At 46.1% G+C, this 26126-nt stretch overlaps 1 protein-coding gene across 1 annotated transcript; it reads right to left on the bottom strand.

Moving 5' to 3' along the window:
- Positions 1-8887: 8887 nt before the first annotated feature.
- On the bottom strand, positions 8888-13349 carry LOC123403393 (putative disease resistance protein RGA4). The gene is made up of 2 exons (XM_045097332.1): positions 9314-13349; positions 8888-9141 (listed from the first exon to the last, which is right to left on the bottom strand). The coding sequence occupies exons 1-2, from the start codon at positions 13347-13349 to the stop codon at positions 9032-9034; spliced, it is 4146 nt and encodes a 1381-aa protein (XP_044953267.1). The 3' UTR covers positions 8888-9031.
- Positions 13350-26126: the final 12777 nt, after the last annotated feature.

The following is a 26126-nucleotide window of genomic DNA, read 5'->3' as shown; positions in this document are numbered from 1 at the left end:
AAGAAAGCATGCATGCAAGCATCTGGATCTAAGTCATACAAAAATTCGGCATGACCTTTCCTAAAATAGAACATACAGAGTTTCCCCAAAATTTGCCGAAACGGGAATAATTCGACATTTCAGCAAAACATAGGCAACTCACATCTCATGCTGCACACGCACAATTTCCATCATATCGCACACACACAAATATTTCCATTCATGCAAAGTACAATTTTTTGATCACCTATCTCGAGAGAAGATCGTGCACAGTGATGATGAGGTCGGTGTTGCTAGACACCTACGGATTGAAAGTGGACAACAAAAATTATTTTACTTCATTAAATGGATAGATCTAGATGGGGAGGTTGATAGGTCACTTCATTAAATGGGTCGATCTTGCTAGTTGGCGAAGAAAATTGCTCTAACACGTGGAGAGAGGAGAGACGAAGGAAAAGGGACAAAGGGATGCATTAATTATGATGATGGTGTAAGGGACATTGTTGAAGAGAAGAGAGGTAGGAGAAGGAAAAGAGAACAAAGGTACCTAGTACTAATGGGGAAGAAGCAAGTGAGGCTGAGAGGGGCGGAGGGAGGGAAGGGATAGGAAAAATGGTTGTTGCACATTTGCAGCAGCGGGAGTCCAGAATAGGAGCTATTGTTAATGTGTTAACAGTAGCACATATGTGGAAGACGCGCTGCTCCTATAGGTGGGCTGACGGGTGCTGCGTGGACCGCTTTATCAGTAGCGCATGGCGAATCTCCGTACTACTGCTAACACATTAACAATAGCGTGCATCCAGGAGACGCGCTGCTACGTGTAGTCTGGTTGCTTTGCTGGGGATCATAATAGCTACAGCGCATGTTTTGGGCCGTCCTACTGCTAAAGTTATAGCAGTATCACGCTTTTGCCAGCCGCACTAGTGTAATTTAGTTGTAGCGCCTTCCGCTTAATAGGGGATTCTGGTGAAGCCAGGTGTCAATGCAGGACGCCATAATGGGGTTTTCAACCGATGAGCCTGTTTAATAATAGCATACAAACGGCCAAGGCATCGAACGGGCAGGGTAGATATCCGTTTCATCACGTCCCGCATTGAATGACTTTCGCGAACCGAACTATTTAGACTACATATTCTGAATTATGGATCTGCCTTGAAGATGCCCTAATATCAAGGTGCCTACTATTGGTGGTCGCGAGAAATAGTATAGATTTCAAAACCAAGACAAGTCCTAGTTGATGCCGACTCCTACCAGCGCGTCCGGCATGCGCCTATAAACTACTTCATTGGTCTCATAATATAATAACATTTTTTATACTAATAGTGCCGCCACCGCCCGATCCAAGGATCAAGTTTTTCCCGAAGAAACAAGAAGATGAACAGAAACCGTAACGATGCCTTCAAGAAGGAGACAACATTCGAATCCTTTTTATTACCTCTTTTTAGTTGGGGGTGGGGCAGGGAGGGGAGCCATAGATTGTGAGCATGGGATAAGTGTTGAGCAAGCCTTTAAAAATGGTTTTCATGTCTTTCTAATCATGTGACTCGACTAGAATTATGTGTGTGACCATCCTACTTGCATGTGTTAGTTCATGATCCCTTGCGAGAAAAAAAGTGTAGGAAAACATTGTGGTTGGACTCGCATTAAAAGAACGGCAAGAAATATGTGATAAAGTAGTACTTGAACGGCAAGAAGCTTGTGATTGAGTAGTTGAATGAGCAATTGCATTTTTGCAACTAGGTTATTCTAGATTGCGCCGGACAGGCTGCCAAAATGAGATTTTTAAAATATCAAAAAGGGGGTAAAAAGTGAGATAATTTTATATTAATTGTGGTTTATTGCCATCAATACGATGTGTAAAGGGTTCAGTCAATTTTACTACTCCTGCAGAGAGGCAAAATAATATTGCCCTCATAACGTTGATCCTACTTGTTTAGTTTACATTTGTCAGTCAAGTTGCATGGGTTGATTCCCAAAACCACAGAGGCGGAAGAGTGGTACGTGCAAAATGGACACGTAACAACATCACAAAGACAATTTGTCAATGTCTACATCGTTTTGGGTTTCCCTTCTTTCTTTTGTTCAGCGCTATAACAAACTCATCACCCTAAGCATGCCACGCTCCATGCATTGTGCTGCCGTCCTATATACATCAAGATGTTTGAGGCGGAAACACAAACAAAGAAAAACATGTTTGATACGTTTCTGACCATACTGAAGTCCCATAAGTTTCGTACTGAACGGTGCCGAGTAGGGTTCAGGTTGAAAAAATGCCGAGCTCACTAGTTTATTGACGATAAAACAAAACTGATGGGAACAAAGTTTATTGAAGATAAAATAAAACCGACCGGAACAAAGTTTATTGAAGATAAAATAAAACTGATGGGAACAAAGCAGGTTTATAATCCAACAGATGGCGCTGGCCAATACGGGGACGGACGGTGTATAACACATGAGAGCTTCATCACAGATATCCCTGGGAGATACTGAAGCAGACTGCATTGGCATCCGTTAAGTATGGTACCACAACATGCTAACCCCGGGCCTGGTGTTTGCAACCAAAGAGCAGAAGGTCCACTCGTCCAAACAATGAGTGGATCTTCTCAATGCAGCGTCGTAGGCTCGTAGTCACATCCTGTGGTAGTGTAGACACGAGCTAGGGCTCGACAAAGGGAGAGGCGGGCCGGATGGACTTGTACCATGGGAGAGCAACAATTGGAGATGGATTAGACCGGAGATCGATACATTTATTTGTTTTCCTCCAATATTCTAGGTAGACTGAAGCTTGATAAAGCGCGAAGTATTTATGAATTCATATTGCACCGACTTTGGCAATGTCACAAGTAACAACATCACAAAGACAATTTGTCAATGTCTACATCGTTTTGGGTTTCCCTTCTTTCTTTTGTTCAACACTATAACAAACATCATGAAGACAATTTGTCAATCTATGCATTGTGCTGCCGTCCCATGTTTGAGGCCGAAGCACAAAGAAAGAAAAACATGTTTGATACGTTTCTGACCATACTGAATGTCCCATAAGTTTCGTATTGAACGGTGCCGAGTAAGGTTCTGGTTGAAAAATGCCGAGCTCACTAGTTTATTGAAGATAAATAAAATTGATGGGAACAAAGTTTATTGAAGATAAAATAAAACTGATGGAAACAAAGGAGGTTTATAATCTAACAGATGGTGCAGGGGAGTGCGGGCCAATACGAGGAGGGACGGTGTATAACACATGAGAGCTTCATCAGAGATATCCCTGGGAGATATTGAAGCAGACTGCATTGGCATCCGTACCACAACATGCTAGCCCAGGCCTGGTTTTTGCAACCTAAGAGCAGAAGGTCCACTCATCCAAACAATGAATGGAGCTTCTCAATGCAGCGTCGTAGGCTCGTAGTCACATCCTGTGGTAGTGTAGACACGAGCTAGGGCTCGACAAAGGGAGAGGCGGGCCGGATGGACTTGTACCATGGGAGAGCAACAATTGGAGATGGATTAGACCGGAGATGATACATTTATTTGTTTTCCTCCAATATTCTAGGTAGACTGAAGCTTGATAAAGCGCGAAGTATTTATGAATTCATATTGCACCGACTTTGGCAATGTCACAAGTAACAACATCACAAAGACAATTTGTCAATGTCTACATCGTTTTGGGTTTCCCTTCTTTCTTTTGTTCAGCGCTATAACAAACATCACAAAGACAATTTGTCAATCCATGCATTGTGCTGCCGTCCCATGTTTGAGGCCGAAGCACAAAGAAAGAAAAACATGTTTGATACGTTTCTGACCTTACTGAATGTCCCATAAGTTTCGTATTGAACGGTGCCGAGTAAGGTTCTGGTTGAAAAATGCCGAGCTCGCTAGTTTATTGAAGATAAATAAAATTGATGGGAACAAAGTTTATTGAAGATAAAATAAAACTGATGGAAACAAAGGAGGTTTATAATCTAACAGATGGTGCAGGGGAGTGCGGGCCAATACGAGGAGGGACGGTGTATAACACATGAGAGCTTCATCAGAGATATCCCTGGGAGATATTGAAGCAGACTGCATTGGCATCCGTACCACAACATGCTAGCCCAGGCCTGGTTTTTGCAACCTAAGAGCAGAAGGTCCACTCATCCAAACAATGAATGGAGCTTCTCAATGCAGCGTCGTAGGCTCGTAGTCACATCCTGTGGTAGTGTAGACACGAGCTAGGGCTCGACAAAGGGAGAGGCGGGCCGGATGGACTTGTACCATGGGAGAGCAACAATTGGAGATGGATTAGACCGGAGATGATACATTTATTTATTTTCCTCCAATATTCTAGGTAGACTGAAGCTTGATAAAGCGCGAAGTATTTATGAATTCATATTGCACCGACTTTGGCAATGTCACAAGTAACAACATCACAAAGACAATTTGTCAATGTCTACATCGTTTTGGGTTTCCCTTCTTTCTTTTGTTCAGCGCTATAACAAACATCACAAAGACAATTTGTCAATCCATGCATTGTGCTGCCGTCCCATGTTTGAGGCCGAAGCACAAAGAAAGAAAAACATGTTTGATACGTTTCTGACCTTACTGAATGTCCCATAAGTTTCGTATTGAACGGTGCCGAGTAAGGTTCTGGTTGAAAAATGCCGAGCTCGCTAGTTTATTGAAGATAAATAAAATTGATGGGAACAAAGTTTATTGAAGATAAAATAAAACTGATGGAAACAAAGGAGGTTTATAATCTAACAGATGGTGCAGGGGAGTGCGGGCCAATACGAGGAGGGACGGTGTATAACACATGAGAGCTTCATCAGAGATATCCCTGGGAGATATTGAAGCAGACTGCATTGGCATCCGTACCACAACATGCTAGCCCAGGCCTGGTTTTTGCAACCTAAGAGCAGAAGGTCCACTCGTCCAAACAATGAATGGAGCTTCTCAACGCAGCGTCGTAGGCTGCTCGCAGTCACATCCTGTGGTGGTGTAGACACGAGCTCGGGCTCGACAAAGGGAGAGGCAGGCCGGATGGACTTGTACCATGGGAGAGCAACAATTGGAGATGGATTAGACTGGAGATGATACATTTATTTGTTTTCCTCCAATATTCTAGGTGGACAAAACATTGATAAAGACCGAAGTAAATATGAATTCATATCGCACCCACTTAGGCATCCTAGCTAAGATAGTGGAGTATATATAGGACTTCTATGAATCCCATGGCTTTGTTCGTTTGCGAGCATGGTATGTGTGTTGAGCGAGACATTCGAAAAAGGTCTATCATATCTTTTTAATCATGTGACTCGAATGGAGAATCATGTGACCTTCCTACTTGCATGTTTAGTTTCTGTTGAAGGGAAATATTGTGTTATGTTGAAGTGAACTCACATTAAAACAAGAGAATAGTGAGATGTTTGAATGAAACATAGTTGAATGGAAATTGCATTTGCGAATAGGTTGGTCTTGAATTATCCAAATTAACAAATTTCCAAGTAGTGGAAGAAGTTGATATACATGCTATTCTAGTTCTGTTCATACGTGCCATCAATCCAAGTGTAATGCATCATGAAACATATGTGAAATGTGGGAACCAACTCATGTTATCTATGTTTTCAGGCCCCTTTTCGTAGGGAACCAACACATGTTAACAGAAAACTTACAACACAAAAGTCATGTGAAACAATAGGATGAAGCTGCTCCTCAAAGTAAATTTCTAACCGTCGAACGTGTGTGACGAATTTGATATGGTATTCGATACTATGCGGTCCAACATGCCAAAAGCACCTGCACACCGCTCCATTTGGGCAGCACCACAAGAAGCAGGGAACATGTTAACCCACACGTTCTTTCCATCCCTCAACTATATCGGAAGTATAGAAATCATCCCTCAACTTCAAAACAAGCAAAGCTTACTTTCTTACTCCCTCAACTTCTCAAACCGGATAAATTTAGTCCCTAATACCGCTTTAGGTGGTTTTATTGTTGACGTGGCATTCAGTTCAAATCTCCCCTCACCACCCCAATAGCCATATATAGGCTTCTCTTCCGCGGCCACACATTCTGCCAACGCAAAAGTGAACACACAGCCGCAGCCGCAGGGCATCAGCACAGGAAGCATCCAACATGATAATCAGTAGGTTCTTTTTTTGTTACTCAGCCATCTACTTACAAATCTGACAACTTCTACACAGGAAAATGTGCGCTGTGACAGGGGAAGAAGAAATTAACGCCTCCTCCACTCGAGACCCCCTGAAATTAATCACATCATATAAGTTATAACCACACAAGCGTTCATGTTCACAAACCGGAGCGTTAATGGCAGCCACGCGCTCGGGATCGCATCTCCCTGCTCCCCGCTTATCTGCGTTACCCCCGTGCCGTGGCGGCTGCTTGATCTTCCCGTTGGGGTGTGCCGCCAGTGGTTCGTCCTTTAGATCGGGCGGCGGCTGGTTATGGATCGCGACGGCGGCAGGTGACACGGATGGTGGTAGATCTGGTTGCCTCCTCCCCCGTGCTCGGTGTGCTTTCCTTTTGTACGCATCTGGGTCATGATGTGTGCCTTGTTGGTCCTCAATGCGGATGGAGCTAGAGGTGGGATTCAGATCGAGAGAAACCCTTTGCCAGCCCTGGTCGGAGACAACGAGGGACGACCCCTAAGGGCGCCGTTTCTTCTCCAAGGAAATGTTCGTCGGATCTGCCTATACCTTCACCATGTCCTTTTGTCTCCCAGGTGAAAGCCCTAACTGCAGTGGACGACAACGACATGTTTGGCGTCATTCCCTTCTTGAAGGCGCCGCCTTGGGAGCTATGTGGTTGGTGGACACCGCTCGATGGCATTGTAGGCGATCTGGATCAGGGTTTGGGGCGACATGGCATCTACCACGTCGATGACGGCGGGTCCCGGCAGCATGGTGCAATAGAGTCTCGGTGTTGAATGTATCTTGATGGACGTGCGTATGAAGGTGGCATTGTCTGGCGTCGTGATGACGTCGACGACAGGCCTGGCATGGTCGATGCGTGAGTACCTGCTCTGAAGATGGATCTGCGAAAGACGATGACGCGGACCTGGATAGTGTGCCATACCGGTGTGTGCCCCAGACTCGGCAAGTGGCTTGGTTGAGGCCTCCGACTTTAGATGTTAGGCGTGGGTGCGAGGTCTGTTTGGTATTCGACCCGGACTATCAACACGCCTTCATCAACTGTATATGAGTAGCGACAGATGTGGCAAAGATGACGCCTTTAAACTTACTGATGTATTACTTTGTAAGGTCTTTGTGCATAATTAATAAAATTACTGTATGCATCGTCCAGATGCAGAGACCGAGGGTCATCGTTTTTAAAAAATTAAAAAATATCTCAACGGGAACACAATTCCAAAGCTCAGCAAAGCCAATAACAATCTAGTGGTATATTATTATATGCTAACAGAATGTTCAGGCACATGAAGCAGAATATATAGAAGGCTGAATATTTTGGGTAAAAGAAAAATGAATGGTGCTAACTAAATTTGTAATCCTACGTATGAATTTACCGATACTAATTTCACCCAGGCATGCATATGTATGCGTGTACAGAGACAAGAAGTGATAGCTTACAAATGCCTGTACATAGAGAAGTTGATGTCCTCCTACCTCTTCAGCAGCCACCATGTTATTCAGATATCTAGAGAAAATTCCCAGCTTCTGCTAAACCAACATACAGCAAGTATTTGTCCGCATACAGACATACAGCTTTCAGCACCAGAGCACTGCAAGTATTTGTCTTCACCCGTTTCTCATCCAACAAGCTACTGTTTAACCGAACAACCGTACATACCTGGGAACAGGCTTTGTCATGGGGGCACCATGAGGACTCTGCACCTGCAAGGAAGGATCATGGTTTTGCAAGAAATGTTAATATGGAGTGCTCACCAGACTCTGAAACAAACAAAATTCCATTGTAAAACAGCTCATGGAAGAGATCGCCGTTCAAATCAAATCTATAACAGCACAGCAAAACACTCGGTCGACCACATACATAGCTAGTCATTGCTCCTTCAATAGATAAAGAAGAAGAAACCTTGTGCCATGGCACTGTGTAGTCTTGTAAAGCTCTGCTTCAGACAGGATCAAAAAGTTCACAAACTTGAGAATCTTTTCTGAACTTGCCTTGGAGAAATAATCAAGTGTCTGAATTAGTTAAAAGGTCAATGCCTCCACTAAGCAGCCACACTTACGCCAGACAGCAGAGAAACACATAGATAACGGAGAAACAGGAATCTTGGGTCAAAAGCAGTGGACTGACTACAGGAGACTGTAAATCAACTAAAGGATCAAAGGATACAAAAGCGATGTACTGACTACTCTGCGCCCCTGAGCGGTTAGCGTGGTCGCTCGCAGGTCAGCATGGTGTTGTGGGCGACGCTTCGTCGGCATGACGAACATGCAGAGCGCGGTAGCGCAGTGGGCGATGGAAGCGCGATGTCACTGTTGGTGGTGTAGCTCTTTCGAAGTTGTTTCTTCCCTGTTTTCCTGCTTGGCCGGGCAGCAGCAAACCAGATCAAAATGAGATAGTCTCTTGGCCTAAGATGTGGATTCATAGATGCTCGACTCGACGCCTAAGCAATTAGCCCTACACCGCAGGCCCTGACAGTTCCCAACCAAGAGCGACTGCGGCACAGTTAAATTGTAGAAGCAATCACAGGCCATTCCCATAGCAAAGCAGAGCAGAGCAACATTCAGGGATCAGGCCTATCACCCAAAATCCACAACATACAAACTGCAGAGTGCTGGAAAGTTTCTCAAACAAGCTACAGCTTTAGTTCCCCTTGCGAAAAGGATCATATGGCATGCCGCCGCCATCTCCCCAGTCATCAGCACTGCCACAGTATCCAAGCAGATAAAGCCACAGTTGAAATAGTTTATTGAACAAGTTAAAGGCCAGCGTCTTCTCATCAGTTAACTAAACAAAGCGAAAACAGATAGAGGACAAAGCTCAGCAAAGCCGATTGATTAAATTCACGGCATAACCTTGTACATTCTTCAGAGCAATCAGAATCGATGCCCTTTCTACGTGGTTTCCAACCTACTTACTCCTGCCTCGTGGATCGTTGGCGTTCCCTGTCTTCTCGAGCGGCCTTCCTCCGCTCACGGACTAGCCTTGGTATCTCCTTCCATGTCTTTGGTTTAAATGCCATCACTGCACATATCACATATGACGTCAGAACTTTTATGAACCAACATAACATGTAAAATTATACCACATGACACATGTGATGGTTTAAAACAATGGAGAACAAACTTGTACAAATGTGTGTTGACGTGGTACATGTGATGGGATGCGGAAAAGAAAAAAAATACGTGCTGCATACCTTCATAATGGGCATCCACTTCTTTGTATTTGATGCTGCCCAGTTGCTGGTGCAGGCATCCAGGGAGCTTCTTTATAGCAGGGCAGCCTCTAATTCCAAGATAAGTGAGGGACCTGTATACTTGCGGCTCATTTGGCAGGGATGCCAGGGTACTGCATCTTCGAAGGTGAAGGACTGCAAGCGATGATGGGTGATCTCGTGACAGATACTCCAGCGATGTCAACCCACTGTTGCCAATAATGTCAAGTCTCTTGAGGGGTGTAGGCAGACGGAGAGTCCCACCCAACATGCCAGCACAGTCCTGTATTACTAGATATTCGAGATGGGGAGGAAGTAAATGCTCTCTTGCAGTTGTCGCTGCTGCTGGTGGTGGCTCTGGCATGATTGGTCTTCTGCTTATGGAAGTAGTGGCTTCTGGATTCTGGAGTCCACCCGGCTGACATGTCAGGACTTGAATACTACTACAATCATACATTTTTAAGGTCTTTAAAGATGGAGGTATATTTAGGATCGTTGGTAAGCTTCCACATGCAGACAAACATAGAGATTCTAGGCATGGACAAAAGTGACTCATTGGTGAGGATGGCAACTCTGATAGAGTTGCATGTACGATCGCCTCACTGCAAGAAGAACCTTCAACGGACTCTGGCATGCCCTGCTGCTTGCCAAAAATGGAGTGAAGTTTAGGGCATGACTCAATGTCCATTATCTTGAGAGATGTCGGGATGTTGAACATCTCTACCAAACGTGCACAATCTTTTAACTCAAGAGACTGCAGACCTGGCAGGCATTGACTCCTTTTAGTTGTTGATGGCTCAAGAGGAACTTTTGCATATCCAACAAGTTGTTTGCAGTTTGTAATCCCTAATCTCCTCAAGGATACCAAGCTTTGGAACACCTTCTCTGGCCAATGGATGAGCACATCACATCCACTAATTTCCAATTCTTGAAGATGTAGAAAATAGTATGACGGCTCTGGTGCACCCGCTCCAAAGAATGAGTTCTGGTTCCATTTCTCCTTGCTTTCCATCGGTACAATTGAAGTGCAATCTAGCTTCAATATCAGATTGTTCAATGAAGACGAATATCTGTCTACACAATGGCATATCTCTTGCTTGCCATCTTCAATTTCTAATACACTGAGTTTTGGTGCTTGAGGTAAATTTATTATCTTTGGGCATTTCTGAACTGATAATTTCTCAAGCTGAGGAAACAATATATGCTCTCCTTTAGCAGCGTCCCATCTATGAAAGCTCTCCAACCTTTTCATTTTGAGCACCTTGAGGGCAGGAAATGGTGTTTCAGGTAACGCTATCAGCTTTGGGCATTCCTCAATTGATAATTCCTGAAGTCGAGGAAACAATATTTGTTCTCCTTGAGTCTCTTCGAGTGTAACCCATCTCTGAAAGCTCTCCAACTCTTTTATTTCGAGAACCTTTAGGGAAGGAAATGCTGAATGTACATCTCTATAACCACCTTCACCACAAGGTACTTGCAACAATGGTGCTTCAGGTAATGCTGCCAACTTACCACAATTACTAATGAACAACTTCTCAAGCACAGGAAATATTGTCTGTTCTTCTTCCCTCCCATTTATTTCCCACCATCTCTCAAAACCCAACAGATGGTCTAGCGTAAGCACCTTCAGTCTTGGAAAAGTGAAGATTGTACTGCACCTGAACAATAATTGCAATCTTTCACAATGAAAAAGATGGATCTCAACCATGTTTTGCAACATACCCATGCACTCTCCTCCATAGTAATGTACCTCCAGAACCTGCAGCCCACCATGAGGTTCGAATTTGTCAAGCACCTTGTTGTCGCCAACCTTACTCCATCTTAACGTCAGTTGATTGAGATCCTTCTTGTTTCCAAGGTTTGCCACTTCTGCTTCTGCTTTTTCAACATTCTCTACTTGACGTAGCTCTAGCTGACCACCAATCTTTAAATCATGCAGCTCTCCAACATCACTGCAATCAGGGCCATGAAGTCCTGCCACAAAGCATGTCAGTGTCTGCAGGTTAGTGAGTTTTCTTAGTCCTGGAGGCATGCTCTTCAACTTCCAACATCCATGAGTATAGAGGTGGCGGAGGGAAGTCATATACTTCATTTGCCTCGGAAGTTGATCAAGACGATAACAGTTGGAAAGGTCTAACACTTGCAGGTTATATAGAATACTTATATCCTCAGGAAGTGCTTTGACATCACTGTTGGAGAGATCAAGGTACCTCAAGTGATGCAGATACATTGCTCTGAGAAGAAATGATTCTGTGCCTCTAATAGAAAGCTTTAAGGCGTGCAAAGAGCTATATTTTGATAGATGCTTCAATGAACTTTGCATATGATTATCACATATTAGTGTTTGAATGGCAGGGGATCCTTTCTCCAAAGAATCATTCAAAATACCCTCCATTTCTTCACATGACAAAAATAAATGTCGAGCAGTATCTCCTAGCCACTCAATTTCACTTGGCTTCATGGTCACAACAACACATTCCTCTTCCATAACAGACATTGCAACATCATGCATAAGATCATGGATTTTACAAGTAGTTATGGAATAATACCGCTCAAACTTTTTACTTTTCTCAATTTCCAGAAAGAATGACCTTGAGACCAGTTCATCAAAAATATGTTTTCCAGTGGTTTCAAGACTATCTTCCTTGTGTTCTGGGATAAAGCCATTTGCAATCCATAGGTGGATAAGCTTCTCCACATCAATCTTGTAATCCTTGGGAAACACAGCACAGAAAGCAAAGCACTGCTTCATGTGTGCAGGCAAGTCGTTGTAGCTAAGTTTGAGTATTGGTAAAATTCCAGTTTCATCAGTGCAAATGCTGCTTCTAGATGATATAGCTTTCCAATCTTCCACACTGGTCTTGGTGCGAAGTACAGAACCCAGTGCAGTTGCAGCTAATGGAGAGCCACAACATCTCTTCACAATCTCATCAACTATCTCCACTAGTTCAGCAGGCTTTTGTTTGTCCAGGCTGAATGCTCTAGCCTCAATAATTTTCTTTATGAAGGGATCCTCCAAAGCATTGAGATTGTAGGCTGCCCTATCTGCACCCATAATTTTAGCAACCCGTTTATCACGAGTTGTTGTCAACACTGCACTGCCCATGCCACCATGCAAGCAGACCTTCAGCCTTTCCCACTTACGTAACTCTTTGTTGTCCCAAACATCATCCAATACAAGGAGATACCGCCGTCCGCTGACCAATTTTTGAAGTCTATCCAGTGGTGGTTTATCTGTATCAACATTCTTACTGGGAGATGCTTCAACTATACTCTTGGCCAGGGAGTTCACATCAAATGTGTCAGAGACACACACCCAAAGCAGCAACTGGAAATGCTTCTGAATTTCAGGATCATTGTATATGAGTTGCGCTAAGGTGGTCTTGCCAAGGCCTCCCATTCCAATGATGGGAACAACTGCGAGCTCTGCATTGTTAGCTTGACCAAGTAGTATATCAACAATATTCTTCTTATCTTTCTCTCTGGATTCACTGGCAATTTCTTGTGGGTCGATGATAACATGATCTGTCTGCCTCCACTGCTTGGACACCTGCGGCTGTGGTCTGTACTTGAACCTAAAGGCATGCATCTCTGCTATGAGTACCTCAATGGCCTGCAGAATCCGGCAAAGCTTGCGACCCATTTTGTAACGGAAAACAATACGGTTGTGAGTGGGGAAGAGTCTTATCACATCGAAGCCAAGCTTGTTGTAGTGCCCATCCTTCCTGGCTTGACGGCGGAGTGCTTCGTACTTGAATTCGTCGAAGACTTCATGTGCCTCATATGCCACCGTCTTGAGCTCCTGGAGCCAGGCTTTCGCCCCTTCTCTGTGGGCTTTCGCCTGCTCCTCAGCATCAGTGACGACATCAAGGATGGCCGGAAGCTTGCGTTTGAGAATTTTGTGTTGCTTCTCCAATCCGTCCATCACATTATATTGGTCCAGGAGGTAGCTGGACGCCTTGTTCATCAGCATGGACACCAGTGGCCGAATCGCAATGGTCGCCACCAGCTCTGCCATTGGAAGGCTCAAAAGTAACTCCCGCAGCACACGTGGCACACCACAAGTACACTGCAGAATAATCAGTGGAGAAGAGATGGTGTGAGCAAGACGCAACTAGAGCTCGACACATGTGCTTGAACTAATCACAGATGAACAATCCATAGTTACCTGAAGCCGTGGTGGCTGGTACGTGGACACCAAGCAGGAGCAGGAGCACGAACAGCAGCAAGAACAGCAGCACTAGCAGAAACAGGCAGTTACTCCTGTGAAGTCTTGTGGCAGGCGTCTAATCCTCTCGGAAATGCTTGGAAGCAGCCAGTATAGATGACTCCTGTGTGGCCTTCCTCTCTTTCTTTGTCTCGGCCATTCGTGGAGATGCTTCTGAAGCACTCAATCCCAGCGGCGGCCGTGGGTTCAGTCCTCGGCCATACGCATACGGCACTTGCAGAACCACTCGTGCTACAAAGCTGACAAAATAGGAGCAATCCACTTGTGTTGTGCCTACAGCACCACACAAGACGAGCATGCAATGGAGGACCACAATTAAGTAATTCCAACATTTTAAAATGATTGCAACTCCGTGATTGGCATATATGGTAAATTCCACGGTCCAGCAAGACTACCATTGCATGATCCAAAAATGTTTCCATTCGCTGAGAAACAGGCTTGAACAACAGGAAAAAAAAGATATTACCAATTATTACCAATTGATATTTCTTTGGAAGGTCTTCGTGTCTTATGGTAATTCCAGGTCCGGGAAGAGTAGTGTTGCGCCACACAAAATGGTTTACCATTCGATGATAAACAGACATGAATAACATTAACTGTAAAACGGAGTTGCGTATTACAAATTGATACTTTGGAAGGTCTTAGTTTCTTACCAGTTGATCTTGGCGGAGCTCATCTTTTATTTTTCTCTAAATTATGTTGGATCTTCTAATATCTGCCGTCTTGAATGCGCAAGGCGTAAAGGATTTAAGGATTTATGTGCAGGTCCTAAAGGTGAACGAAGTGCCTGAAATGAATTGAAATCCTTGCTTTTCAAGCACTAAGAATAGTAGACAGTGCGCACATTAATAATGTTACACGTTTCACCTTATCGAAGTTTGATAAGCTCGCTGAAACTCCTTTTTTAGAGAAAAGGCATGAGCCCGACTTCCATTAGGCAGAGTCAGAAACAACATATAACACGAGTCCAAACCGCCAACCAAGGCGAGACGCGAAACATAGAGTGTGATACATTGTGCGCGAGCCAAACTCACGGCACGCAGGTCGGACTATCAACGAAAACCGCAACAAGGACAGGCTGCCTCCAAGCCCACCGTCACTCCGAGATTAGACACGAGGCTCCTGCCGTGAAATGGAAGAAGCCGAGGACCGAATCTTACACAACAACATGTCGAAGTTGGCTTTGTCACTAATCTCTCCACTACTACAGGAACAAGCAAGCTTTAAATAATCAATCAGCAGGTTTAGCAGGAAAGATGTGTTCAATGGTAAACTTGTTCCTGGTAGTCCATAAAGCCCAACAGACCACCGCGAGCCCAATTTAGAACAAATGCTTCGTATCTCCCACCAGGGGACTGACGAGATTACAAAGCTCAGAGAAAGATGAAGGGGCCAAGTCACTCGCAACCAAGATCGAAAGCAACACCAGATTCATTTAGCCAAGACACGGTTAAAGAATATATAATTGGTGTCCTTCAAAGCATCACATAGGCACAATGATCCGAGCCCGGGCCGTTGCGTTTCCTAATCTGATCAGCAGCCGAGAGGCGACCCCTGAAAGCTTGCAACATGAAGATTTTAATCTTAGGAGGAACACACGAACGCCAAATCTGACAGAACTTAGTCGACGGAGTACCAACAATCATCTTAGAATATAAGGATTTAACCGAGAAGTGGCCCAAGGAAGAGTGAGGCCAGACCACCAATTCTTCCGCCTCCGGGAGCGAGGGAAAAGGGAAGCAAGATGCTGCCGTTGAACCAACTCTTCAGGAGACAGCGCACGCTGGAAGGCCAAGTCCCAATTATTACCCGCAAGCTCCGCAATGGAAATATCAGGTTTAGGGTAGAAAGAGAATAACGTAGGGAAGGTCACCTATGGAGTAGAGTCCCCACACCACCAGTCCAACCAAAATTAGGTCGAGGCGCCATTACCCACCAGAAATTTGACATGGTCTTTGAATATCGGACGCACCATAACCAGATCCTTCCAGAACTGAGATCCGCCCCTATGGGAGGTGAACATATAGGATTAGAGGAGGGAAAATATTTTGCCTTGAGAATAGAGAACCAAATGGAGCCTCGGCCCGAGGACATAATTTTCCACCACCACTTGATCATAAGGCATTTGTTCATCACCGCGGTATTAATGATGCCCAAACCTCCCATGTTTTTGGGCCTACAAATGATGTTCCGTTTGACCAACCGATATTTACACTTATTCTCTGCATAATTCCAATAAAAAGCACCTCTATGCTTGTCGAAACCATCATGCGTACCCGCACAGAGAAGGTAAAATCCCATGGTGAACATAGGAAGGGAGGATAAATAGGAATTAGTCAAGGCCACCTTTCCCGCAATCGTATTGTATCTGCCCCTCCACGGCAGCACCCTATAGCCAACCTTGGTCACAATAGGTGCAAACTCCTTGGCACAAAGCTCATCATAGGCAATCAGGAGACCCAAGTATTTAAAATGAAAGGAACCCATGCTGCAATTAAGGAGGTGCGCCACACGCCTAGCCTCACCGTCATCAACACCAGTTATATTGACCTCGCTCTTCGCGAAGTTAATTCTAAGCCCCAACAGAGCTTCAAAGCAAAGCAGGATGAACTTGAGATGGGCAGGGTAGGAATCATTAAGCTCCACCATGATAATGGTATCGTGGGCATACTGGAGGTGGGTGACCCCGTGGGGGATGAGGTGAGAAATTACTGAAGAAATATGGCCCGAAGTAGCAGCCTAAGACATAATACGCGAGAAAGCGTCGGCAAGAAAGTTAAAAAGGTCCAGGGAAGCCGGATCCCCTTGCCTTAGGCCCCTGCCGTTGGTAAAAAAAGAACTGGTACGCCCGTTCACCGAGATCGCCGTGTGCCCACCGGAAACCAACTGCATAATCCTATGCACATACGCCCCTTCAAAGCCTTTGGCGAGCAACAACTGTCTGAGGAAAGACCAACTAACCGAGTCATACGCTTTCTCGAAGTCCAACTTAGGAATCACCGCTTTCACACTGCGGGATTTAAAATCATGGACAGTCTCATGAAGGCAGAGAATCCCATCAAGGATGAATCTGCCTTTCACAAAGGTAGATTGCGGCTAAGCGTGCGAAGCGCATAAGGGGACAGGTGCATGCTAAAACCATTGGCAGGAAATTTTGTCATATGATTAATAATGGCAATCGGCCTAAATTGGGATATCAGCTCCGCACCCTTGACCTTAGGGACGATGAGGAAGATAACAACATAATTAAGGCGGGAGATATCCACTGTCCCAAGACAAAACCCTTGAATGATCTTGAGGGCCTTAAGTTGTGGCTAGAACTTTTTAAAGAAAGGAATGGAAAAACCATCAGGTCCCAAAGCCGCGTTGGGATTAGCAGACTCGATAACTGCCCATATCTCCTCATCAAAGACAGGCAAGCTTAATGCATCATTCTCAGCAGGGGATATTTTAGAAGTATCGTCCCAAAGAGAGAGAGAAATGGACAGCCGAGACTCCGGTCTAGCCGCATACAAAGAAGAGAAGAAGTGAACCACATGCGCCATAATCAGAGCCTGATCAGAAATCTTCACCCTATTAATAATAAGGCTATCCAGAGAGCATCTCCTTCTTCTCCCATTAGCAATCGCGAATAAATAGACCGTGGGGGCGTCACCTTCCAAGGTCCAATTCAAGGTGCCCCTTTGACGCTAATAAACCTCTGACTGCCGATGCAACAACATAAGGGCCTCCTCGAGGTTATACCTCGAACCCCACTCACTCTTAGACAAACCCTGCCGATCCGCCAGAGCGTCCAGGCACGCAATCTGGGCCTGGAGAGAGCCCTTATCACGACGTGCCTCTGCCGCTCTGTTACGAGACCTGCCACACAGAAATTTACGAATCACGTAGGAGCACTTGTGCCAGTCATCCATGGGTCCAAAGGACCAATGGCAAGAAGAAAGAAGCCCAGAGATTTTTGAAGCTAACAAGTCCAGGAAACCTACAACAAGAAGCCACGATGCGTCGAACTGGAAGCGTGAGGGGATAACATGAGCCTCCAAACCCGAGTCGAGGATAAGAGGCGCATGGTTCAAACCCACAATGAACTTGAGTTTGAGAAAAGCGCGAGGAAACAGAGAATCCTATGAAGAACGGATAAAGACTCGGTCAAGCACCGAACGAATAGGGTTAGCTTGGCGATTCGACCAGGTGAAGCGGGCTCCCACCCTTGGAAGTTCTCAAAGAGTGCAATCGCGAATGAGAGAGTTGAAAGCATCAGCCAGGGGCCAGGAAAAATTAATAGAACTCTTATCCGCAGTGGAGCGAAGGAGGTTAAAGTCCCCCCCAACAAGCAGAGGAAGCGTGCACGCATCAATTTTGTTAGCAATTTCATGTAGAAATAAGGAGCACAGAGAGTGATCAGGAGGACCGTAGACAACCATGATTTCCAAAAGGCGATTAAGACTTTGATGATGCATCACCGTGCTGGCCCAAAAGACACCATGATCAAATGCCACACGATCAAACATCTCGCTTGGTGCCCAGTAATATCCCGCCAGAGTGACCCGAGGAGGGAAGGAAATCCCAGTTAAATCTGTCCATCCCCGCAACTGCGGAGAATTCATCCCCGCAAGATGATCAAAGATACATTGAAAGTTTCAACAATCCCAATAACATCAATGTTCTCACCTCAAACAGCATCCCTAATTTGGTCACGGCGCCCCCTAGCGCCGAAGCCTGTAATATTCCAGATGAGGGCTCTCATTTGAAAGATAGGTTTTGGATATGGAGACTCGACCTGCAGGGGGCAACGCAGGATTTGACACGCTTAGAAGCGGCCCGCTTAGAAGGCGGAGGTGGGGACTGGCCACTACCAGTAGCACCCACCTCCACACTCGCTGAGGCTACAGCAATCCCATTCGCTACAGCCAGGTCTTTAGCCTTCGCAATGGCAGCCTGTGCCACCTCATTGGCCCATATAATAGCAAGAACATCAGCTGGAGACCCGAACCCCGCATCAAAGGAAGCCCCCACATCCTCGAGAACGTGCAATAAATGATTATCGTATATAGAAGGCAGCACTACTCTAATAGGGGAGGGCGGAGAGGAGGGGTTGGAAGAAGGATGAGTACCTGAAGGCGGAAGATCCCTCGCCGCAGCCCTCCACTCAGCATGCGCCGCCACCGACTACCCCGAGTCCCGCACCCGCTTACCCTTGCGGTCCATGTAAGTGGGTGTGCATATGAGAGGGGAAGGAGCCGAAGGGGAGCACAGCATCGCCCTGGAAAGAGACCCAGATGCAGCCCCCAAGTCGTCATCCAGCCGACGGCACAAACCCGCCACAGAGGTCTTGGAGCCTGAAGTCGCCCTGCTTTTCGTCGAGAACTTCCTGATAGTGTACTTCTTCTTCTTGCTCGCCGGAGCCAACACCTCTCGAGCAGGAGAAACGGCCAAATCCTCAATGCCCGACTTAGAGGGGGACACAGGTCGAACTGGCATGTTTGAGCAAACCCCCGAGATGGGGTGTCCACCGGAGTCGACTTCTCGTTAGTCGCCACAGCCTGCACTGCCTCCACCTGCTGGACATCATCTTTAGGGGCATTCTGCTTCAGCACATCTTGAACCTCAGGTCCCAATCTGTTCCATTCAAACTGGGTAAAACGAGCATATGTGCCCCTGCCCGAGTCACCACTCGGGTTCATCCCACCACCATCCGAACCATCATCGCGTTTCTCGGAATGGGATGGGGCAGGAGGAGGTGGAGGTGGAGCAGTCTGGAAGGCCTCCGCTCCCTCGATCCGAACACGTAGCCGGATACCAGCAGAAGAGGGGAAAACATCAACCGGCCCGTAAAGACACACCGGATCCACACACCACAGCTTCAAACGGACTGGACCCAACCTGGCCAAAGACTCCCCATCCACCTCAATGGGCTTCCCCAACAAGATACCAAAAGCCATCAGAAAGGGAACCGATCGGAACTCAGCAGGAACATCCTCCACCAATACCCAAACTTCAGATAACTGACCTACAGACTTGAAACCATCCGTCGTTGCTTTGACAGAAATTATCAGTTGGTTGTCTGGTTTCCTGAAACTCCTGACAACAACTGTCTAAATTTCCTGATTTCCTTTTGCGCACTAGCACAAACATTTCTTACATCCTGCATAACAGAACATAATTGATCGGTGAGTTGTGTCCACGGTCTTCTAAGAAGACCATCTGAAATCGGGAACTGCTAATAGAACATAACAGAAACCCATCTTCATGTCTGTCATCCCCAGCAAACCCATGTGCTACGAACAGAAACAATGGTGGTACAATCTTCATACAGTACTTTGTCGGCAACCCCAAAATCTAAAAGACGAACAATAAGCACGCATGAAGGAAGAAGCTCGTCTCATGCATCCCCAATTGTTTCACACCTGAGGGGACGGATTCCTGTATAATAGCACGGCACGTCCAGAGGGGACGGATTCGAGACCACAGAACAAGCACTACCGGAATAACTCCGGGCCGACCGGCCTTATCTACGCCGACGGCCCCCGTCGACATAGATAAAGGTACGCCGAAAATACATCAGCATACATCTATCACTAAAGGAAAATCTCGTTTTCCCATGTGTTAAGCTATAGGCCGTGACTTATTTTTCGGGGACACAGCTTATGTTCAATTAAGACGAGTGCTGCCGTAAAAACACCCGGCAAATAAACAACTCTCGGTTTATAGCATCATCTAAGCCAAGTGGTCCCGAAATGCCCTCGGTAGACATGGTGCACACGCCTTATGCGTGAAAAGGCACTCGGCTTACAGCGGGTACTCGGCAAAGACATTCCATTTCAAAATGGTTTGACGGTGCCGTCATGAAACATCCTATAAGTCGTGAGTTCTTTGAGAGCAATCGGCTCACATCACATATAAGCCATGTGTCCTACAAAAGCACTCGGCTTACATGTCATATAAGCTGTGTGTTCGGGAAGAGCACTCGGCTTACATGTCATATAAGTCGTGTGCCTAGTGAACACACTCAGCTTACATTTTCTTTAATTTTTTGGTTGCCTATTTATTTAGTGTAAAAATTATTTAAAAATGACTTTCCCTCTTTATCATCCATGTTCTCCTCACTAGTTTTCATTGGTATTATTTTTTTCCATGTCGATTTTGGGAATGATTTCACGTGTCGTCTTACAGATCTGCAATTTTTCGTTACTGAAATCCTAGAAATGCAATAAATGTTGCAAATATTACACGCGGGTTAGAAAAATGTGGGGGCCTGACACGCCTCATCCGATGGCCTCCTTTGAGAGCATGGAAAGTCTCGAGGACAACGGAGCAACATGACCAGCACTTCCTTCACAAACCTGACAATTTCCCTCTTGATACCGAGAGACTACCTCGAACATGGTGGGGTTTACAAACGGCCTCACGTGAGGCCTATTCGAAACGCGCCCAAACTTTTACCACACCCTACGGGGGCCATGTGATGACGCCGTGCCAGATCCCGTGGACTTGTGGCATCATACGATTTTCCGTGGATTCAAACGGTTGAAGGAATCATGTCGTCGAAGTAATTTCTCCCTTGATGGTCGGAACTGCCCCTCCCTCGTCTGCAAAAGGGAGACGCATGTCGCTAATACATCACATAGGATTTTCCATGCCGCTTCTGGGAATGATTTCATGTGTCGCCTTGCAGATTTGCAATTTCCGGCCCTCAAACCCTACGAATGCAATAAATATCTCAAATATTACACGCGGGTTAAAAAATGCGGCGGCCTGACACGTCTCATTGGATGATCTCCTTTGAGGGCATGGAAAGTTTGGAGGCCAAAGGAGCAACAGGACCAACACTTCCTTCACAAACCCGATAACTTCCCTCTTGATATCAAGACACTACCTCGGACATGGTGCGGTTTACAAGCGGCCTTAGGTGAGGCCTATTCGAAACGTGTCCAAAGTTTTACCACACCCTATAGGGGTCATGTGATGACATCATGCTAGATCCCATGGATTTTTGGCATCGTATGGTTTTCCGTGGATTCAAACGGTTGGACGAGTCATGTCGTCGAAGTAATTTCACCCCCTGATGGCCGGAACTGCGCCTCCATCGTCTGCAAAAGGGAGACGCATGTCACTCATACATCACATACGATTTTCCAAGTCGATTCTTAGAATGATTTCATGTGTCACCTTGCTGATCTGCAATTTCCTGCGCTAAAACCCTAGAAATGTAATAAATGTCTCAGATATTACACACGTCTCATTCGATGGCCTCCTTTGAGAGCGCGGAAAGTTTCGAGGGCCAACGAAGTAGCAGGACCAACACCTCCTTTACAGACCCGACACCCCAACACTTTATTCACAAACAAGAGACATTCCCTAGCTAGTTACTAACTCGAAGGTGGTGTAGTTTAGAAATGGCCTCCGTGCATGCTTATGCAAAATGTGCTCAGATTTTTACCACACACCGTAGGGGCCATATCACGACACCGTGCCAGGTCTCGAGAAATTTTTACATCGTATGATTACCAGTGGATTAGAACGGATGCATCCGACATGCCACTGATGTACATTTGCACCCCGGTGGCAGTTTCGATCACCCCTCCTTGTGATACACAAGACCTATGCATCTCATGAGGACATCATATAGGATTTCCTAAACCTCCTATAGACATAATTCATTGGACCGCCACGCAGATCTGAAATTTCCCATGTTCAAATTCTAAAAAATGTAATAAATGTCTCAAATATTGCAGGTGGGCCTACAAAAAGCCAGGGTCTGGCACGTACCATGCAATGGGCTCCTCTGAGAGCACAAGTTTCAAGGCCAACCGAGCAACAGGCACTGGTGGAAAAAAGGCCTTTGGTCGCGGTTCGCAACTGCCATTAGTCGCGGTTGCGCAACCGCGACCAACTAAACGCGACTAAAGCCCCCCACCTTTAGTCGCGGTTTCTTAAGAACCGCGACTAAAGGCCCGTCCACGTGGGCGCCAGGCGGCCGTCGGGGCGGAGGACCTTTAGTCGCGGTTCTTCTGGCCAACCGCGACTAAAGGCCGCCACAGGTTTAGGGTTTTAGCGCGCGCCCCCCCCCCCCCCTAAACCTGTTTTCTGTTTAATTTGTATTGTTTTATTTCTTTTGTGCTTTATTTTAATTTTGAAGGAATTTCATATATTCTACGGTACTACATACATGCATATGAATGTACAATTTCAAACAAATTTGAAATTAGAACCAAAAAGAATTCAAGAGGAATATACAATATATATTCAATATCATCGGATGACCATATACAATTTTGAACAAGTTTCCATACATAATTTAATGCATATAAAGTTCTACGTCCTCGTAATGGTGTTCTCCTTTAGGATGGAGGACTTCCCTGCTGAACCATCCAGCTAGTTCCTCTTGAAGTGGTCGGAAGCGAGCTTCTGGACTAAGCATCATCCGGAGGTTATTCCTCTTAGCATTGGTATCACTCGGAACCCGCTCAGAGGTGTATCTCCGGATCATCTCACAGACATAGTATCCACATAGATTGGTCCCCGCTGGCTGAATATCCCCAGCATTCTTCGGCTTTGACCTTTTGAATTCTAGCTCTTTTTTGAATTCACCGACCTTTGTATCTACGAACCGTCTCCAAACCCTACGAGGCAAAGAAAATTAAATGAACAAGAGAGTTATTAGTTACTTGATATTAGGAAATGAACGAAATAGGCCGATCGATATAGAGCGCAAATGAATGAAAATAATTACTTCTGCAGCATTCTTCTCATGCCGCCCCAAAGCTTTGGATCCATATTCAGAGAGTCGTGGACGAGACATTCTGAGGTGTTAACTTTAATTACTAGCAGAATCCAGTGGAACCTGCGGACACGATACATGCACAGTACGTCATGCATAACTCATCGATTAGCCGGCCACATACCATGCATGGAGTAAACAAAAGAGAATGTGCTCAAGACAGAAACACTCACCCAAAATGGTAAGGAAATAGAATATCACTTTTGAGTTCCTGCTTTGTAAGAAACTGCCACAGGTCTGCCTCCATGTCGGCGGGGTGATGCTCCAACACATGTCCATTAACGATGTGTGGGTCAATGAACCCAACATCATGGATGTTCCTTACTCTGCATTCCTTAATCTTCATTCTGCATGTATAATAGCGGACACAACAATATAGTTAGGACATATATATAGTGCAGGCAATATGAACGAGATGGGGTAGAAATAAATCACTTACAGAACGTAGCAACTGATGATAGATTTGTCGAGATCGCGCAGATTGAAAAGCTGGAACAATTCACTCAGTTCAATTTGTACATAGTAATGTTTGAAGTGATGCTCATGTCTAACTTCCGCATAAATATAATCTTTGGCGTTTTTATTTTTTATGTAACCCTTGTACCATTTCAGCAGACCTTTCATTTGTGGAGGTAGATCCTTTTCCTGCGCAGGCTCGACGAGAGGCCCATTCTTGACATATGTAATTACTACCTCCTTCACTGGCGCCTCATCAAGGCCTAACAGTTCACGAAGAGTAATACCTAAGTTGGCCGCTTGTTCTCTGGCACTCGTTGCAGTCAATCCCTGTGCTGCCGCAGCTTGTATGATCTCGGGGGCATCCGGACCGGCGGCTTCCACTATAAGCGGGGCAATCGATTGTTTACTTTGTTCCCCGAGCTGGGCAACTTGTTTCCCGCTTTTTTTTACTTTCGGCCTTCTCCCGCTCTTTGTTCTCCTTGAACATGAGTGCCTGCCTGCGAAGTTCACGTGCATAGTCGTCAGGCAGATTCTTCGCGGCTTGGGACGGTGTGCTCAAAAATGACTTAGCCCACTTCTTTTGCTCATCAGAAAATACTGGCTTGGGCTCGGGCTCTCTTTTCTTCTTGCAGTCCGCCTTCCATTTCTCCAAATCAGCAGCCGCGGCCGCGTCGACTTCCTCGGCACTACGTTCCCAAGGCCTTGTGGGGAGAGGCTTCAGTGATGGCTCCGGTACCTTTGTGGTCTTAGGTACATAAGGGTCCGGGTTAATAATCCAGGACTGCTTCTGCTTCTGCTTCTTTGCCGGAGGTGGATTGGGGGGCGGCGTCTGATCACCCGCCGGACGAGGACTGGGGGGCGGCGTCTGATCACCCGCCGGACGTTGTGGACTGGGGGGCGTCGGCTGACGTGACGGAGGTGTAGGTGAACCGCCACCACCACCACCACCACCACCACCGCCACCGCCACCACCACCACCGTAGGGGGGTGGACTTGTTGTCCTTGGCGCCTCGCCTGGAAACTTGATAAACTTCTTTTGCCATAGAATGAAATGGCGCTTGACATCTCCAAGTCTTTTCTCCCCTTCAGGTGTAGCAATGTCAATCTCCAGGTCCTCAAACCCTTGGACTATGTCCTCCACCGTGACACGAGCATAGCCATCTTGAATGGGGTTGTTGTGGTGGAGTGCTCCAGGTAAACATGGTAAAGCACTGCCGATGGCTACCTTCATGGACATGTTCCCGATAGGATAATACAGATGACATTCTTTCATCTCCTTTATATCGTCCACGGGGTAGCGAGGAGGCTCCGGTGCAGTAATTTCGACCACCAGAGGCTCCGGTGCAGTAATTTCGACCACCAGAGGCTCCGGTGCATTAATTTCGATCGTCGGTGCATCTGCACCAGCCGGTGGGGCCTCCGTGGAAGCCACGCTGCTTCTCCGCTGCTGGCTTCCGAGATCCGCTGGATGATCTTCATGCTGCACCCGAGCTGCATCTCTTTCGGCTACTAGTACACTCATGGTTTTCTTCATCACATCCATTTCCGATGCCAACCGCGCCACAACATCTGCTTCCCGATCCATCTTTCTCTTACGGCTTCTGTAACCGTACGGGTCATCGTTCTGGGGGAACCCTATTTTCCACGGAATGTGCCCCATGCCTCGTACACGTCCTCCGTGTTCAGGATTCCCGAGGGCTTTTGTCAGCGCGTCGTTCTCTCTGTTGAACTTGATCTTCCCCTCTTGAGCATCCCTCATTGCGTCAATAAGGGCTTGGGTGGGTTTAATTAATTTGCCCCGGTAAACACACTCCCCTGTCTCCGGGTTCAGCGTTCCCCCATGCCCGTACCACCAGCTTTTGGCCCTTGGGTCCCATCCCTCCGTACCTGGACGGATTCCTCGCGCCCTCAGCTCGTTCTCCATCTTCTCCAACCTAGGCAACAAAATGCGATACCCTCCTGGCCCCATAATATGATTGTACTCCTTCTTAGCCGCATTTTCCTTATTTTTTTTCGATATTTGAATGAACTGCTCCGATTTCTTTTGCTTCACAAATTCTGGCCAATCATGTTTCAGTTTCTCATATTGTCCTTTGAAATCCGGAGTCTTGTTCTGCTTGACAAAGTCATGGGCTAGATTTTGCTTGAATTTCCGGAATGCGTCGGCCATCTTATGAAGAGCGAACTGTTTGACTAGCCTCCTCCTCTCCTTGTTTTCCTCAATCTTGTTACCCTCCTCATCGAATTTGTTGTATTCCGGAGGTAGAACGAAATGTTCCATAAGCTTCTTGAAGCAATCTTTTTTTGTTCTCTTATCGACAAAAGTG

This window comes from Hordeum vulgare, chromosome 1H, assembly GCF_904849725.1.
Source record: "Hordeum vulgare subsp. vulgare chromosome 1H, MorexV3_pseudomolecules_assembly, whole genome shotgun sequence".
NCBI classification, from domain to species: domain Eukaryota; kingdom Viridiplantae; phylum Streptophyta; class Magnoliopsida; order Poales; family Poaceae; genus Hordeum; species Hordeum vulgare.
Note: the sequence above shows the minus strand (reverse complement) of the source record. Positions and strands in the feature narration are given on the sequence as shown.